The sequence below is a fragment of the Enhydra lutris genome, unplaced genomic scaffold, assembly GCF_002288905.1.
Source record: "Enhydra lutris kenyoni isolate GAN:26980312 unplaced genomic scaffold, ASM228890v2 scaffoldscaffold3, whole genome shotgun sequence".
NCBI classification, from domain to species: Eukaryota; Metazoa; Chordata; class Mammalia; order Carnivora; family Mustelidae; genus Enhydra; species Enhydra lutris.
Genome location: NW_019154087.1, coordinates 9,688,590 through 9,707,222, shown reverse-complemented (window position 1 = coordinate 9,707,222; position 18,633 = coordinate 9,688,590). Strand labels below are relative to the sequence as shown.

The 18,633-nt window shown below is 34.3% G+C and overlaps 1 protein-coding gene across 2 annotated transcripts in view; it reads left to right on the top strand.

The window, feature by feature from the left end:
* LOC111153399 (KIAA1109 ortholog) overlaps nucleotides 1-18,633 on the top strand; it is a 197,955-nt gene that overhangs the window by 57,930 nt on the left and 121,392 nt on the right. For both annotated transcript variants that reach the window (XM_022512407.1, XM_022512417.1), the window contains exons 21-27: nucleotides 405-584; nucleotides 2,693-2,821; nucleotides 5,733-5,852; nucleotides 7,639-7,919; nucleotides 12,789-13,039; nucleotides 15,685-15,943; nucleotides 17,017-17,854. In XM_022512407.1, coding sequence (XP_022368115.1) covers nucleotides 405-584; nucleotides 2,693-2,821; nucleotides 5,733-5,852; nucleotides 7,639-7,919; nucleotides 12,789-13,039; nucleotides 15,685-15,943; nucleotides 17,017-17,854 — 2,058 coding nt within the window. The remainder of the gene's footprint in view (nucleotides 1-404; nucleotides 585-2,692; nucleotides 2,822-5,732; nucleotides 5,853-7,638; nucleotides 7,920-12,788; nucleotides 13,040-15,684; nucleotides 15,944-17,016; nucleotides 17,855-18,633) is intronic.

Below are 18,633 nucleotides of genomic sequence, written 5' to 3'. Positions count from 1 at the left end.
ATGGTCTTAATGGTCTTTGTTCTTCTCTGTTATTATTTTTTTTCTTTTTAGTATTTTAATCTCATTATTCTTGTCTTCCCACCAAAGATTGGTCTCTTATATTCCCTATCAGTCAGAATTCTAATTTCTTTTTATTCAAATATTGAGTTATTCATTTGTATCAGAGAAGTATCATTCTTTCTGGGACTTTGCTCTCTTGTTTTGCAGTTGGATCTTAATGGATATTGTCACTAAAGAAGCTTAACTGAGGCTCTCTGGTACAAGGTTGTGTGTTAGGATTTTATGGACCCTTGAGTGTTATTTTCCAGATAGCGTGTTTTTACTGTTAGTCTCTGGAGAAAAAAACAACTAGAAACAAAAATGCCATTTTCTTGTACTTCTTACAGTCTTCTTATTGTTTTCAGCAGCGACCTCCTGTGGATGAAGTACTCAGGGAGGGTCACATCAATTTGTCAGGTCTCCAGCTGAGAGCACATGCTATGTTCTCAGCAGAAGGTCTTCCTTTGGGAAGTGATTCCTTAGAATATGCATGGTTAATTGATGTGCAGGCTGGAAGTCTTACAGCTAAGGTCACAGCACCACAGGTATGATTATCTGACTTCTTTTTCCTTTGCTCACCCACTTTGCCAAGAGCAAGTTGTATGCCTGTTTGAATGTTCATTGCATTTCCACTAATAGCATTCTGAGAGCCAAACAATTCTTTGCTTTTTGTTTGGGAGTCATTCTTGCCATTCAGGATTTTCTTAGCAACAAATGAGTCAGAGACAAATTTCACTTTTCTGAGCCACATAAAATTGAAGGGTGTAATGTTTTATAGTTCTGCATAACACTTTCAAGATCGAAACTTTGGGAAGTATGAGAACTGGTCTGGAAATTTTATATATTATTAAAATTACATTAGTTCTTTCTCTGCTGTTGAAAAATTCTTTTTTCCCCTAGTATTATGGAGTATTTTTTTTTTTAAGATTTTATTTATTTGACAGAGAGAGAGAGATCACAAGTAGGCAGAGAGGCAGGCAGAGAGAGAGAGAGAGGGAAGCAGACTCTCTGCTGAGTAGAGAGCCTGATGGGGGCTCGATCCCAGGACCCTGAGATCATGACCTGAGCCGAAGGCAGAGGCTTTAGCCCACTGAGCTACCCAGGCGCCCATTATGGAGTAATTTTTTTAAAGAATTTTGCTTTCTTGATATTTCTTAAGTAGGATTTTAAAATATTGTTTATGAAATTCAAGATTAAATAGCTCAGTTCTTATCATGTCTCAAAGCAAGATAACATCATTCGTATCTGTTTTAATGATGTGGATTTAAAAAAAAATAAGAACAAATTTGATAAAATCCCCCTCCTCCTCTTATCCCCTTTAATCTTTAGAAGACTCAGAGGTCATAAGGATCATTTAGTTCTTGAAACAGACCATTGATATTTAGCCAAATAGCTGTGTTACTGTAACATTTCACCTATTGATCCATATATTTATGATGTACATGCTTATCTTGGCATTTAAGAAGAGTGGAATTTGATCTTGAATGAAATGTACATGCTCAATTTTAATAAAAATTACAGATTGTGTATGAAACATAGGTAGGAAATAGCAACAAGAAGGTGGGTAAAGACTCTAGATACCTTGCATATCTGCAAGAAATTTTTGAAAGGCAGCAAAAATTAAGATTCTAGAAATAAGAAAATAGATTTGAAAGGGATATTTTATATAAAAGTAGATAAAATACATAATAGAGTGTATAAAAATGGATGGAAAGAAATACTCAGTGCTCACTGGGCTGGTGACTATCCTTTCCTTATTATCCACCATCTCTTTTCTTTAATGTATAGGTAAAGACTGAAACTTATAAAAAAAAGTTTGTTCCTTAACAAAGACAGAATAAAGCCATGCTGATTGTACAATAATGGACACAATTCCTTTAATCTAACAATTGCTAGAATCTCATATGTTTCTAAGTTGCCCTTATTAGAAGATGAAACATTTCTTTCTTCTGCACTAGAATCTTAGCATCACTTTTGAATGAGCATTTCATGAATCCATAGGTGCTTTTTAATGTGTATTCCATTCTTTGTATGTTTTAAAAGTGAAATTCATGTTTTCTGATAGTTTAAATTAAACTTTTTTATTGAATGATATCCTGTAAATGTAAACATTTCAATATGTTTATTAACAACTCTAATCAATTATAAAATGAAGGGTTTTTTTTGTAAACCAAAGATTTGATGAAGAATTAATATATACTTAAGTTTCTGTTTGCATAAAGAAAAGTGCTATAATCTTCAAAATATCTGATTTTCCAAAATTGCAGCTCACTATGATAATTAGATAATAATTTCATATCCAAGCTTTGTTTATTATTAGGTAGAGAATTTTAGGCTTTTTTTGTGTACAGAGGATTCCAGTTATATAAGAAGGAAGATTTAACCTTGATGGAAATACACTTTGTAAGTTGCTGAGGTTGAATTTTTCAGTTGTCATGCATTTTGTCATTCACAAATGAAAAGTAACATAAGCTTAAAAATGATGTCAAGGTAGAAATCATGATTCTAGCTAAAAACTGTGCTATGTAGTAGCAGGTGTAAGACAGCATTTGGGTTTTCTCAAACTGTATTAATATTCTTAATAAGCTTTTGAACTCTGAACATGTGTTTAGAATGCTAACACTGTTTTCAACCTGTCACTGCTTATTTGTAGCTAGCTTGTCTGTTGGAGTGGGGACAGACATTTGTTTTTCATGTGGTATGTCGGGAGTATGAACTGGAAAGACCTAAATCAGTAATAATATGTCAGCATGGATTTGACCGTCGGTTCTGTGAATCCAAGGTATGTTAACAAATATGTGAGAAATATTATAGACATTTATGGATTTTTTAAAATGAAAGATTGAGATATCAGCTTTAAATCAAATACACATAGCCATGAAGTAAGCATTATTGTTCAGTTTTCTCAATAAATTATTTTGCAGATTTGTAGCCAGCTGCAAGTATCTAACATATGAGGTAACTATTAAAACAAAAATTCACAGATAAATAGAGATATTATAAAGATTATATCTTACCTCTTACATTTTTACTGTTAACTCATTTTCTTATGTAATTACATTCTTTTGGATATGGCTAAATATTTATGTAGAAGATTTAGAAATTGAAGCAAGAGGAAGGTTAAATTCCTTACATGACATTGTTTATAGATCTCCCTAGAACATACCTGTTCTTTTGTAACATGGTGAGTAACATTGGCATTTGTCAAGAAAACATGGCAGTTCAAAAAAAAATTTTTTTATCCTAATTCTATAACATAGAGATAACCATTGTTAACAGTTTAGTTTTTCTTTTTAATTTCTTTTTATATGTGTTTTTCCTTTTTTTTCTTTTGTTATACATACTATGTTTATTTGCTGTTACATTAGTGTGAATTGAGAACAATTTATCCTGCTTTTAACTTTATGTCCAAAATATCTATAACCTCTGCTAATTTACTGACAGGAAAGGAAATTGCTATAATTGGTGGTAAAATTATTTTTTTTCTTGTTATAAACACTGCCAGGATCTAGGGAATCCTTAGTTATATGTCAAACAATTAGTTCCTTCTGGATAAATCACACATACTTGTAGGTGTCGCCTCCTTCCTTTTTTTTTTTTTTAAGATTCAAAGCTTTCATGTTACATTAAAATTTTTAAAAATCAAACATTTTTTATCACCTTAGAAAATTACTTTGTGTCCCGTTGCAGTCAGCCATTCATTATTCCATGCAACCACTGATGTGCCTCTGTAATTTTAGATCAGGGTTTTTTGGGTCTGTTTTGTGGGGGTGAAATATACAGACATACCTTGTTTTATTGTGCTTTGCAGATACAGTGGTTTTGTGTCTTTGTTTTTTAACAAGTTGAAGGTTTGTGGCAACCCTGCAGCAAGCAAATCTGTCAGCACCATTTTTTCAACAGTATTTGCTCACTTTATGTCTCTGTGTCACGTTTTGGTAATTCTTGTAATATTTCAAACTTTGTCATTATTATTATTGTTACAGTGATCGTTGGATAGTGATTATGACTTGCTGAAAGCTCAGATGGTGGTTATCATTTTTTAGCAATAAAGGCATGTACATTTTTCCTAGACATAGGCTGTTACACACTTAGACTATAGTATAAAGTGTAAACATAACTTTTATATGCACCGAGAAACCAAAAAATTCATTTTCATCTTACAGTATTTATTTATTTTTAATTTTTATTTTAATTCCAGTAAAGTTAACATACAGTATTATGCTAATTTCAGCTACACAATGTAGTGATTCAGTATTTCCATATATTACTCTGTGCTTATTAAGCATACTCTTAATCCCTTTCACCTATATCACCCATCCCCCACTTCCCTCTGATAACCATCTGTTTGCTCTCTATAGTTAAGGGTCTATTTTTTTGTTTGTCTCTCTTTTTTCCCCTTTGTTCATTTGTTTCTTAAATTCCATATATGAGTGAAATCATATGGTATCTGTCTTTGGCTTATTTTGCTTAGCATTATACTCTCTGGATCATCCATGTTGTCACAGATGGCAAATTTTAATTCTTTTTTTATGGCTGAGTAATATTCCATTTTGTTTACACACACACACACACACACACACACACACACACACACTCCATTATATATATACACGTGCACGCACACACACACATACATATACACACACCACGTCTTTATCCATTCATCTATCAATGGACACTTGGGCTGCTTTCATAATTTGGCTATTGTAAATAATGCTGCAGTAAACATAGAGGTACTTATATTTTTTTGAATTAGCATTTTCATATTCTTTGAACAAATACCCAGTAGTGCAATTACTGGATCATAGATTAGCTCTATTTTTAATTTTTTTCAGCAATCTCCGTACTGTCTTCCACGGGGGCTATGCCAGTTTGCATTCCCATAAGCAGTACAGAATGGTTCCTTTTTTTTCCACATCCTCGCCAACACTTCTTGTTTCTTGTGTTTTTGATTTTAGCCACAAAAATTTGACTTGCTTTATTGTGATATTTGCTTTATTGCGATATTTGCTTTATTGCGGTGGTCTGGAATGGAACCCGCAATATCTCCAAGGTATGCCTTATTATTATAGAACACTGGGTATAATGCAAGACATCTGTGTTCTACTCTGGCTCTCCCACTAATGAACAGTTGTATGCCATTGAGCCAATAATTTACTCAGGATTGCCATTTTCCCAAGAAGTAGGGGAAGTGTATGTTTTCTTTCAGCCTAACCATGACCAAATCTGTTTCAGGAGTAAAATAACATTAAATTTGTGTCAATTGTCCTTAGATATCATAATAAAACTTAGAGTTGATATATTTGTAAAAACAAGTGTGTGTGTTTGTGTAGTATAGAGTACTCATAAGAAAATCTTACAACTTTAAACTCCTATACAGTTCTTATAATCCTATGACACGGTTTACTTATCATTTTACTTTGATGATTCTTTGTGACTTTCAGTAACTATATTCTGTCAATTTAAACTTGCTTCTTTCCCCTTATGAATGAAAATGGTACATACTTATGATTAGTTTCTAATTAGTAAGTCTTTAATTATTGATAATTTCATTTATCATTATGAAAATGAGATTTGACTAATTTTTTAAATATGCACGTGATGAAAATTTTATTTAAATCAACAGGTGTGAGTACCAAAATGGTGCAGTGATGGTGAAGAATTAAATATTCAATTATTTTTCTTTTTAGTTGAGTTGTATTCCTGGGCCTTGTCCAACTTCAGATGATTTGAAATATACTATGACTCGTTTAGCAGTAGATGGAGCAGATATTTATGTCGTGGAACATGGCTGTGCTACAAATCTAAAGGTACACTTCTATTTCTTGGCCAATATAGTTCTTTTTCCAAACCAAAATTTCCATTTTTTTTTTTAAGGTACATTTATTTTAAAGGTACACTTTTGTCTATTTCTTGGCCAGTATAGTTAGTTCTTTTTCTAAACCGAACTTCTTTTTTTTTTTTTTTTTTTTTAAAGATTTATTTTATATAGAGAGAGTGAGACCATGACCAGGTGCTGGGAGGGAGAATAAGAGATCAGCAAACTCCCCACTGAGTGTGGAGCCAGACATGGAGCTCTGTCTTACTACCCTGATGATCATGACCTGAGCCTAAATCAAGACTTAGTCGTTTTAAATGACTGAGCAACCCAGATGCCCCCAAATCTCCATTTCTTTCTTTTTTTGTTTTTGTTTTTTTTGTGTTATGTTAGTCACCATACAGTATGTCATTAGTTTTTGATGCAGTGTTCCAAGATTCATTGTTTATGTATAGCACCCAGTGCTCCATGCAATACGTGCCCTCCTTAATATCCATCACTGGTCCAACCTATCCCCCAACACCCTCCCCTCTAAAACCATCAGAGTCCACAGTCTCTTATTGTTCATCTCCCCCTCCAATTCCCCCCCTTCATTTTTCCCTTCTTTCTCCTCATGTCCTCCATGTTATTCCTTATGTTCTATAAGTAAGTGAAAACAAATGATAATTGACTTTCTCTGCTTGACTTATTCACTTAGCATAATCTCCTCCAGTCCCATCCATGTTGATGCAAAATTTGGGTATTCATCCTTTCTGATAGTTGAGTAATATTCCATTGTGTATATGGACCACATCTTCTTTATCCATTCATCTGTTGAAGGGCATCTCTGGTCTTTCCACAGTTTGGCTGTTGTGGACATTGCTGCTATGAACATTGGGGTACACATGGCTCTTCTTTTCAGTACACCTGTATCTTTGGGGTAAATACCCAATAGTGCAATTTCTGGATCATTGGGTAGCTCTATTTTTAATTTTTTGAGGAACCTCCACACTGTATTCCAAAGTGGCTGCACCAACTTGCATTCCCACCAACAGTGTAAGAGGGTTTCCCTTTCTCCACATTCTCTCCAACACTTGTTGTTCACTGTCTTGTTAATTTTTGCCATTCTTACTGGTATGAGATGGTATCTCAGTGTGGTTTTGATTTGAATTTCCCTGATGGCTAATGATAATGAGCATTTTTTTATGTGTCTCTTAGCCATTTCTATGTCTTCATTGGAGAAGTGTCTGTTCATGTCTTCTGCCCATTTTTTGACTTGATTATTTGTTTTTTGGGTGTTAAGCTTGAGAAGTTCTTGGATATCAGCCCTTTTCCTGTAGTGTCATTTGCAAATATTTTCTCCCATTCTGTGGATTGCCTCTTTGTTTTGTTGACTGTTTTCCTTTGTTGTGCAAAGCTTTTACCTTGATTTGAATTTTGACTGCCTTTAGGTTTTGTACATTTATATCCTGCCTGGCTCCTGAAAACATTTGTTTGCCCCCTCTGCTTTGTGGGTTACTGCTTAAAATTAAGCCTTGTTAAAAGTCTGTGATTTTATTACTTACTACCAACATTTCTTTCCTCCTTCTCTTGTTTTCCTTTTGACTTAGGTTCTTTTCCTCTTATCCTTTTTTTATTAATTGAATGTTTACTTTTCTGTTGCATTTATCTTTTCCATTTCCCCTTTTTCTCTTTTTTTCTTTCATTAAATTTGAAATAAATACCTCTTTTGTAGTTTATTCTAAGTTGCTTAAGAGTGCAGAAACTACATTTTATTTCATTTTCTTTATTCAATTTAGATGGGTGCAATTCGAGTTGCAAACTGTAATCTCCACAATCAGTCAGTTGGGGAAGGAATAAGTGCTGCAATTCAGGATTTTCAAGTGAGACAGTACATTGAACAATTAAATAATTCCAGAGTTGGACTTCAGCCTACAGTACTACGGAGGGCCTATTGGCTTGAAGCAGGGTCAGCCAATTTAGGACTCATTACTGTTGATATTGCATTAGCTGCTGATCATCATTCTAAACATGAGGCTCAAAGACATTTCCTAGAAACTCATGATGCCAGAACTAAAAGGTAAGCGAAATTTAAGGAAGTTAATCATCCCAAGTTCGGACAAAAATTACCTTATAATTATAGAGGAAATTCCACTGTTAGGAATGGAATAGGAACATTTTACATAAAGACTAAATATGATTGTGCTGGGTACACCTCAGTGAAGATGTAAGAACCTGATATTTAAGTAAATACGTTATATACCTCATCTCTTGTAATAGTGCGGTTAATGGAAATAACACTGTTTTTTAATGTTTCTAAGCCCATACTATGTGTAATAGCAGTGAAATGAGCTTAAATTACTAGTTCCCAAGTAACATATTATAGAGCACTACCCCTCTTTCTCTCTCACCACAGCTTACCACTTTCATTTCAACATTTCTAGAAAACATCATTGCTATCACCATGTACTCTACGAAACTCTTCTTTCGTGGGCTCTCAAAACTGCAAGGGAGACTAAGGGAATTTAATCCTCAAGAAACAGTCATTAAGATATAATTGTATCTGCCATTTAAAAAGTTGCCAGAGCCTCTTACTGAATCGTATCTATTTAAACTGCTAGTATAGCTTTTTCCATTCCCATCTCCCTCATTATAAAGTTAATTAAGCTTATTTTTAAAATAGAGAAAACTATTATGAAATAAAGGAAAATAATTACCATAACCTTACCACACTGAATTTGTCATATTTCTTCCCCATATTTTTAATGTATCTTTCTTATACTTGAAATCATCCTGTATTTATAAATTCTGCATGTTGGTGTTAAACTTATATCCTAAGCATCTGCCCATATGATCAAAAATTTTATAAATTTCCTTTAAAACAAATGATAATACACCATCAAAAAGATACATTGTACTTTATTTAGCCGTTGCCCTTATTTATTAAATGCATAAAAATGTTTCTAAATTCCTCATTATATATAATAGTAAGACAAACATTTTTTGCACATAAAATATTTTCCCACATGTTCTTTAAATTTAAATAGTTTTCTTAAAAGGGGGTGGTGGTGTGACTGTGCTAAAAACTGAGCCTTTTGATATGCATTCCCAAATTCCCAGAAAGATTATTTCACTTTATATTCCCAGTGACTTTTTAAGTTGAGTCTGTGTCTCACTGCATCTTTGCTTCCCTTATGTGTTTTATGATAACTGGAAGATGATATTTCTATTTTGCATTTTGTTATTTCTGAGATTAATATTTTTTCATGTATTGGTGGTTTTTATTTCCTCATTTGTGAATTGCATCTTATTATTCTATGTATATTTAATTTATTGGCATATTGGTATATTTCTTACCAATTTTTCAGAGCTCTTAAATCTATAGATTACATCCTTTCAGTAGTCCCTGTTGCTAATATTTTGCAATTTGTTTCTTTTTAGAATTTTTTTTAGTCTTATGTAGACTTTATTTTTTATGTATTCAGATATGTCAGTTTTTAACCTTTATAATTTCTTGTACTAATTTGAGAAAATATTTCCTTTGCTAGTAATCACATGGCACCTATGTTTTCTTTTTTTTTCTATTCCTTTTGTTGTTATTGTTGTTAACATTAAACTCTGTTTTTTTTTGTTGTTGTTGTTTATTTTTGTTTTTCTTAGATAATGAGAGAGCCTGTGCATGGGGGGGGCAGGAGCAGAGAGAAAAATATTAAGCAGGCTCCATACTCAGCACCCCAATGGGGGCCTCTATCTCATGATCGAGCCCCAAATCAGGCTCTCTGCTCCACAGGGAGCCTGCTTCCCCCTCTGTCTGGCTGCCTCTCTGCCTACTTGTGATCTCTCTCTGTCAAATAAATAAATAAAATCTTAAAAAAAAAAAAAAAGAGTCAGATGCTTAACCAACTGAGCCACCTAGGTGTCCCTCTATCTGGATTTTTTATGGTGTGTTTGTATTAATCCAGCCAAGGATGTAAATAAACTTTTTTGCAAATATGTATTCAAATACAGGAGTAAAAATTTATACCTAATACACACTTATTTTTCCATTTTATCACAAACTTTTGGGTGTTTTCATCTGTTAATTTCCCAAAAGAGCTATTTGTCTAGTTTTTAAAAATTCTGAGTTTTTTTTTTTTACTGAGATTACATTAATCTTTTAAGTTACTTTAAGATCCTGACATCCTGTAAATCTAAGTATGGAAGCTCATGTGTGGAGAATAATGTTTTAAAAAAATCTGGGTTTCTTTGTTAATTATTGCTCAGGAAGCCAGTAGCTATGAACAAAGTGCCTGGGTCTAATTAGGTCAGATTGTAGAACAGGGTGCTAATGAAGTGAAGAAAATGGCACCATGTGATTCAAGTTCCAGGTGTTCAAGTAAATCCAACCATTTAGATTGGTTTCAGTGCTCTCTTTGGTTAATAATTGTGAAGAGTGGGATTTTACCGTGCTTGCAAGCTAACAAGTTATCCTGCCACAGTTTCATGGGTGCTGCCAGAAGACACAAAACTCCTGGTCAAGGACAAAGGTCTTTATTACAACAAAAGTATGAACCAGAGTCATATGTGTTTGTATGGGTTCCCTGTGTCCCCCAAGTAGGGTTGCTAGAGGAAATATAGGATGCCTAGTTAAGTTTGAATTTGAGATAAACAACAAATAACTTTTTAGGATAGGTGTGTCATATTGTCCCATACATTGCATAGGACAAACTTACTTTTATTGGCTATATCTGGTACCCATATTTATGAATCCTTTGGAGGTGACGCAAAAAGTCCATGATGGGTATCTACACACAGTGGGGTGCATTATAGAAGAAGAATATTGAACTTAAGGGTTCCACAACTTTTATAGGACATGAAAGCAAACCTACTCTTTTCCAGGGTGAGACGTTACCTCGTCTCTTTAGGTTGTTTACTGCCAGTACAGTCCCAAGCAATGGCCTGGTCATGGCTTTGCATACTTGGCATACCCAGCAAAAACAGGTAGGGATGTTTAGGGCATATTGGCAATTGCCTCTCCCAACTTAGTAACTCACTGACCTTCAGATTTGGCTGCCTTGTGCATATCTGATTCCTAGGAGTTTGGGGGCCTATCTGTATTCTTCTTTGATATAACTGGAAAAGTTACTGGACACACGGGTCATTAGTTTCTTTAGTGTTTTTGAAAAGTATGGTTCCTAAACCACCTACCCCAGTGTCTCCTTGGAACTTGTTAGAAGTTTACATAATCAGGTCTTAATAGGCCTCAGTCAGAAACTCGGCGGGGGGGGGGGGGGGGGGGGGGGGGGGGTGCAGCCCTGCACTCCATAGTATAATAAGCACTCCAGGTGATTCTAATGCAAGCTAAAATTGAGAACTAGTGCATTGGATTGTAATAAAAGGAGGGAAGGGGAGCTAACATTTATTATGCAACTTCTATATTCCAGATTTTATATCAGGGGCTTTACATTTAATTTCCAAAACAGTCTTATTAGGTGTATCAGATCACAATTTTACAGTTGAGGAAACTGAAGCTCAGAAATATTAACTAATCTGACAAGGTCCTGGAGTTACTAAGTGGCACAGCTGGAATTTGAACCCATATCTAGGCGAATGCAAACCTATGCATTTTTCTAAGCTTGTTGCTACACAAATAAGCTAAATAAAAAAGTGTGTAGAATATATAAAGTCTTTTATTTTTACAGTGTTTGCAGTAGTCTGCTGAGTGATTCAATCTTAATACTTTAAAATAGAGAAGTGACTTGAATTTGGTAACATTTAACTCAAGTAATATGTCAGATTCTCACTAATCATAAGGCTTTCTTACATTTTTCCTACTGTCCTCTAGACTGATGTTGCACTCCTATTTTGATGTATTTCATCTCATCTTTCACATCTCAAATACTACTTTTCGAAAGTTTCCTTCTGTTTTCCTTGTCACAACACCTTGTGTTTTTTTGTTTTGTTTTGTTTTTACCTCATAGCATTCAGTACAGTTTATGATTAGATATTTTGTTTCTGGCTTGTCTTTGCCTCCGTACTCTGAACTTCATATGGATAAGACTGTGTCTGTCAGTTTCACCTAGCACAGTACTAGGCACATACCAATATGTTCAAGAAATATAAATGAAAGAATGTAAAATGAAAATGATAATACCTATTCTGTCTTCCTTGAGGGCCCTGAGGATCCAATGAGATAATGCCTGTAAAAATACTTAGAAAAACAGACTGTTAATATGAGGTAATTCTATTATTTAAAGTTAAAAAAAGAAGAATAAAGATTTATCTCCCATATTTGTATTATAGAATATTTTTTTAAGAAAGTTAATATACTGACGGGCTTTTGTGTGGATCTTTTACAGAACCTAAAGGATGTTACACACATTTTCTCCCACTGTCCTAATTCTTAAGACTTTGTTCTGAGTCCTTATTACAAAATTATTACAGTTTTTTCCTCTAATATATAGAATGCATTATTTTGGTTTTATTGAGAAATAAATTTCTTATTTGCTCTACACTTATAGTATTTTGGTGTATTTGTCTGTGAAATAGGCTCTGAAATGCTAACGGTGATAAATTATCTATTTAGTATAATCTGTACCAATAGTTTTGTCCATTTTTTACTTTGATGTTTAAAATTTTTAGTCCTTTTGAGAATATTTACTACTATTTTAAAATTGGATTTAAATGTCTGATCTTTATATTTACTTCTTTTTAATTCTTTTTTTAAATGTATCTCTCTCTCTTTTCCTACTTACTTTCATCTCACCATGGTGAGACTACTTTTTTTTAAGAAAGGCAAAATGATTAGACATTCCACAGTAAAATAAGCTTTTGTGTTTGTGTTTCTGTTGTCTTTTAAAAATGTTAACAATTAACTTAGTTTTAATTAATTATCTGCCAAAAAGTTTATTTCCTAATGAGTTTTTGTTATGTTGTTGCTTTTGTTTGTTTTGTTTTGGGTTCTGTTTAGGTTGTGGTTTTTGTGGCCAGATGATACCCTGAAGAATAAGAGGTGTAGGAACAAGTGTGGTTGTCTCGGTGGCTGCAGATTCTTTGGTGGCACAGTTACTGGCCTAGATTTCTTCAAACTTGAAGAGTTGACACCTTCCAGTAGTTCTGCATTTTCAAGCACGAGTGCAGAGTCTGATATGTATTATGGACAGTCTCTGCTACAGCCTGGAGAATGGATTATTACTAAAGAAATTCCCAATATTGTAGATGGTAATGTGTTATTTTGTTACTTGTGCTAATCTTTTTTTTATCTTTATCCTTATGCCATTTTTGAGAGAAGTTCAGTGTTAGTTGTTCAACTCAGTTTTTTGAGCAGTCTTGTAGGTAGGTTCAGTATAATCGTCCTTTGTTTTGCAGGTGATTTAACTAAAGCCTGAGAAGACTAGTGAGTTTTTACAGTTACCTAGGCAAAAGTAGGTCTACTCTTCAGACCTATTGTTGACATTGGTGATTTTCCTAGAGAAGCTTGTTCTGAGTATTTCTTTATATATATTCTTATTTTCTGTGACCTCAGCTTCCAGAGATTTACTTAAGAATAGCTGTGCTTCAAGGTAACAGTTGTTTTACCAGTTTACTTATATAGGAAAACTTATCAATAGTAATATTTATACCATTGGCCCTCATATTACCAACTCTTTTGCAGGATATTCTTAGTATCACTAAAACTGATCATGTCAAAAAGAGAAATGTGACCTTTCCTTAGACCCTGTAGGATAACTTTGCAGATACACAGGTGTGTTGTAAGCAGTAAATGGTGGCTTTAAGTATACTAGATTTAGATTTATCTAGTATCTTACCTCTGAAGACTTCAGAAGTGAATTTTCCTTTGGGTTTTTTAGTTGTATGTTCCTACAATTAAGTGCAATATTTACTGCTTAAGTTGTCATGCTGTCAAGAAGTGAAATATGGAAAAGTCTTGCTATTTTACTAATATCAGCCTTTTCCCCTTGATCTGTTCAAAAACATTTACAGCACTGCCTTTTGTTAGTAGACCAAAAGGAGGGAAGAAGTAGTTTTGATTTTCCATGTATAAGGAGCTCTTACAAGAAAGAGCTGGACTATATATATCAAATTCTTGCTTTAATGATTTCTCACTAAATATTAATACATAAGTATATACATCTTATTTAAGGTTATTTGACTTCAGCAGTTTTGCCTAGAATAAAAGCAGATTATCCTATAGAATCTGCAAACATCAAAAGTTCTTGACATTTAAAGGATAGGAAAGATGCTAAATAGAATTTATCATTTTTCTTAAAATATTACTTTCTTACATCTGATTAATATTTGCTTTTAAAGGTTTTCACAGACATTGTCTCATTTAATCTTCAAGTTACCGTGTGAGTTCTATATTTTCCTTTCTTCTAGTGAAGAAAGTGAGGCTCATCACTGAGATGGAGTTGCACAAAATCAGATGGCTAAGCAGAAACTAGAATCAGGGCCATCAAAGCCACTTCAGTGTTCTTTCTACCGCACTACAGCTGGCACTAATTATGAACATTGCTTGATATTCTGATCTGCAGATCAAAGTTTAACCATCACAAAGGGAAGAAAGAAAATCTACAGGGAAGTTACAGATGGTATAAAAAAGGAAAGAGAGCAAATTCCCTACCCGAACAAAAGCAAAGCTCATTATAATTCTTATAATGTATAATAGTGATTATATCGCCTATTGATTCTTTCAGGAGTGAGCTCTAATTCACAAATCATTATGAGTTTGGTATAGAATTAACCCCTGTGTAAGTATCTGACTTCTGATTGTTGAGGTTTCTAGGAGCCAAGTATAGATATGCAGTGTTAGAATAGAATCGAGGAGGGCTTATGGTAGAACGCAGGAGTTCCTTGGAAAGTCAGTGACCACTAGTTTCCTGTCATCTAGAAAGAGAATGAAACCCATTTTTCTTTTGATATTTATTGTTCTGATTTTTCCATTTGTGGTAGTAGAAGCGAATAATACTACTTATATTGTAAGTTCTTAAGTCTTCTTACCCCTTAAATTCCATCTAGAACTGCATTCTGCTGGGAGAGGTGTTTTTTCCTACTAACAGCTTCCTCTTTTCTTGGGTAATACAGGAATGGCTGGAGGAGAATAGAAACTGGGCAGGAGTTGTTTTTTGTTTTGTTTTGTTTGTTTTTTAATCTAAGCAATTTAGTAGGACTCTCCTTTCATTCCTTCCGCCCCCAATTTACATAACATGTCACAGGGCTCTTATAAAAGGCTGAGGAAATGTTCCATATTAAAGAACACATGACAGCTGAATGCACTAATATATGATCCTACATTAATCTTGTACTGGAAGGGGCAGAGGTGCTTTCAAGGACATTATTGGGTCAATTGAAAAAATTGGAGAGCACATGGTAGATTAGATAACAGTATTGTATAAATACTAAATTTCCAAGTTGATAATTATATAGAGATTATATATATATTATTCTTTTGACATAAACACAACTATCTAGGGTAAAATGTCACTATGTCTACAAATTACTCTCAATTCAAAAAGTTGTATGTATATATTATACATATTAGAGCAGATGTGGCAAAATGTTTAAAATAGGTAATTCTGAGTAAAAGATATATGGTGGCTTTGTATTATTCTTTAAAGTTTTCTGTAAGTATGAAAATTTTCAAATAAAGTTTTAAAAAATTCACTGTCTATGGACTCTGGATCCATACTTACTATAATATCTTTCTATAGTGTTTAGCATATTGCTATGTGAAATTGGATATTTGTGCTTTTAAAAAACTGATTATATTTATAAAAATAGGGAATTGGATTAAGTGCTCTTATTTTCATAAATTGCTTTTGAAATTATTATGTTCATGTAACCTACTTTTTTGTTTGTTTATTCAGGTAATGTGAATGGCATGAAGAGGAAAGAATGGGAAAACAAATCAGTGGGAATAGAAGTAGAAAGAAAAACTCAGCACCTTAGTCTTCAAGTACCATTACGATCTCATAGTTCATCCTCTTCCTCAGAGGAAAATAGTAGTTCTAGTGCTGCACAACCTTTATTGGCTGGAGAAAAGGAAAGTCCCTCTTCTGTTGCTGATGACCATTTGGTTCAAAAAGAATTCTTGCATAATGCAAAAAGAGATGATGGCCATGTAAGGTCAGTATTCAATTCTATTCAGAAACTAGATTAGATTAGAAATTATAATAAGATTGTAGTTACTTAAAATTTTGGTAAGAAACTTTTTTTCCTCTCAACTCACCTACTATAGAAAATTCTTTTCTCCTCCTGAACATATTTTTAAATGTTCATTTGCTTTTGTCTTGCTAATTACAAAATTTATATATATAGATAGTTAGATAGATAGACATATCTCATTCCAGAAATAGGAAAATATAGAAAAATGTAATGAAAATAAATATTTGTCATCCTCCAGATACAAAAATTTTAGATTTTCCTTCAACTTCCTTTGCTGCTCCTTCTTATTCCCTATTTCCAGGTCTTCCATTTCTTCTTTTCTTCCTCTTTCAGCTGGCCATTTGTTAGATGTTCTGGATGCTTAGGGCTCTGTTCTGTACCTTTATCTCCACTCATTCTGTATTGTTTCCCTAGATAGTTTCAGTGATGATTTGGCTTCAGTTATGATCTGTAGCCAACATCTTCTAAATCTAAAACTCTAGCCAAAACTTTTGTGCCTCTAGGCCCAGCTACCTTTTTGATATTTCTATTTGTGTGTTTCATGGAGACCTCAAACTCAGCCTATAAAAAATGACCTTGTACCTGTCATGCTCAACTTATTCTGCCTCAGTAAATGGCACTAGCACCAGTTTCTAAAGGTGATGATAGTGGGGCTATCTCTAGCTCTTTCCTCTCCTTCAGTCCCTCTCATTTATTCAAAGGGGCCCCTGATATATTGTGTTAGACAGACTTTTAAAGGATGTTAAAAAAAAAGGTATAAATGCATTAGTGTCCACAAATCATGGATAGAAGATTATACTTTGGGTTTAAGTTTTTATTATGTTGTAAACCGCCTCGATTTATTTGGAACTACATGAGGTATGAACACTTATTGTGCTGTTTTGCTACTTTGTATAGATAATTCATTGTAAAATTTTAGATTTTCCTTTATTTGCAAAATAAATGATTAAAATTACTATAAAGATTTTATAAGTACTTCTATTGATACTTATATGATGTATAGTAAATGGTAATAGCTTTGCTTTCCATTTTAGCATTCCTACAGAAATTCCAGGAAACAGCCCCGTGTCTCCTAATACTCAGGAAAAGTCAGTAGGTCAATCTCCTTTGAGATCTCCCTTGAAACGACAAGCTTCTGTATGTTCCACTCGACTTGGGAGTACCAAGAGCCTTACTGCTGCTTTTTATGGGGACAAGCAGCCTGTTACAGTTGGAGTCCAGTTTAGTAGTGATGTCTCCCGAAGTGATGAGAATGTATTAGACTCACCAAAGCAGAGAAGAAGTTTTGGTTCATTTCCATACACGCCATCGGCAGACTCCAATTCATTTCATCAATATCGGTCAATGGATTCCAGCATGTCAATGGCTGATAGTGAAGCCTACTTTTCTGCAGCCGAGGAATTTGAGCCCATTAGCAGTGATGAAGGCCCTGGAACTTATCCAGGTAGAAAAAAGAAGAAAAAGCAAACACAGCAGATTGACTACAGTAGGGGTTCCATATATCACAGTGTAGAAGGACCACTTACTGGCCATGGAGAGACCATTCAGGATCCCCGAACTCTGCCATTCAAAACTCATCCTTCCCAGGCTTCATTTGTTTCTGCATTAGGTGGAGAAGATGATGTTATAGAACATCCGTATGTTGTAGAGGTTGAGAAAACACTAGAGAGTGAACAGATTACTTCTCAACAACCTGTGATGAATTGTTATCAGACTTATCTTACTCAGTTCCAGGTAATTAATTGGTCAGTGAAGCACCCTACTAACAAAAGAACCTCTAAGTCCTCATTGCATCGTCCCCTTGATCTGGATACTCCAACCAGTGAAGAAAGCTCATCATCATTTGAACAGCTTTCTGTTCCAACTTTTAAGGTATAAACTAAATCATTAGTTTCCACTGATAGGTTTACTTAGATAAATCAATTTTTAAGATGTTTCTAGAATTTTTCTCTCAGTCTTTTTTTTTTTTTTATTTTTTATAAACATATAATATATTTTTATCCCCAGGGGTACAGGTCTGTGAATCGCCAGGTTTACACACTTCACAGCACTCACCATAGCACATACCCTCCCCAATGTCCATAACCCCACCCCCCCAACCCCCCTCCCCCCATCAACCATCAGTTTGTTTTGTGAGATTAAGAGTCACTTATGGTTTGTCTCCCTCCCAATCCCATCTTGTTTCATTTACTCTTCTCCTACCCCCTTAACCCACCATGTTGCATCTCCTCTCCCTCATATCAGGGAGATCATATGATAGTTGTCTTTCTCCGATTGACTTATTTCGCTAAGCATGATACCCTCTAGTTCGATCCACGTCGTCGCAAATGGCAAGATTTCATTTCTTTTGATGGCTGCATAGTATTCCATTGTGTATATATACCACATCTTCTTTATCCATTCGTCTGTTGATGGACGTCTAGGTTCTTTCCATAGTTTGGCTATTGTAGACATTGCTGCTATAAACATTCGGGTGCACGTGCCCCTTCAGATCACTACGTTTGTATCTTTAGGGTAAATACCCAGCAGTGCAATTGCTGGGTCATAGGGTAGTTCTATTTTCAACATTTTGAGGAACCTCCATGCTGTTTTCCAGAGTGGTTGCACCAGCTTGCATTCCCACCAACAGTGTAGGAGGGTTCCCCTTTCTC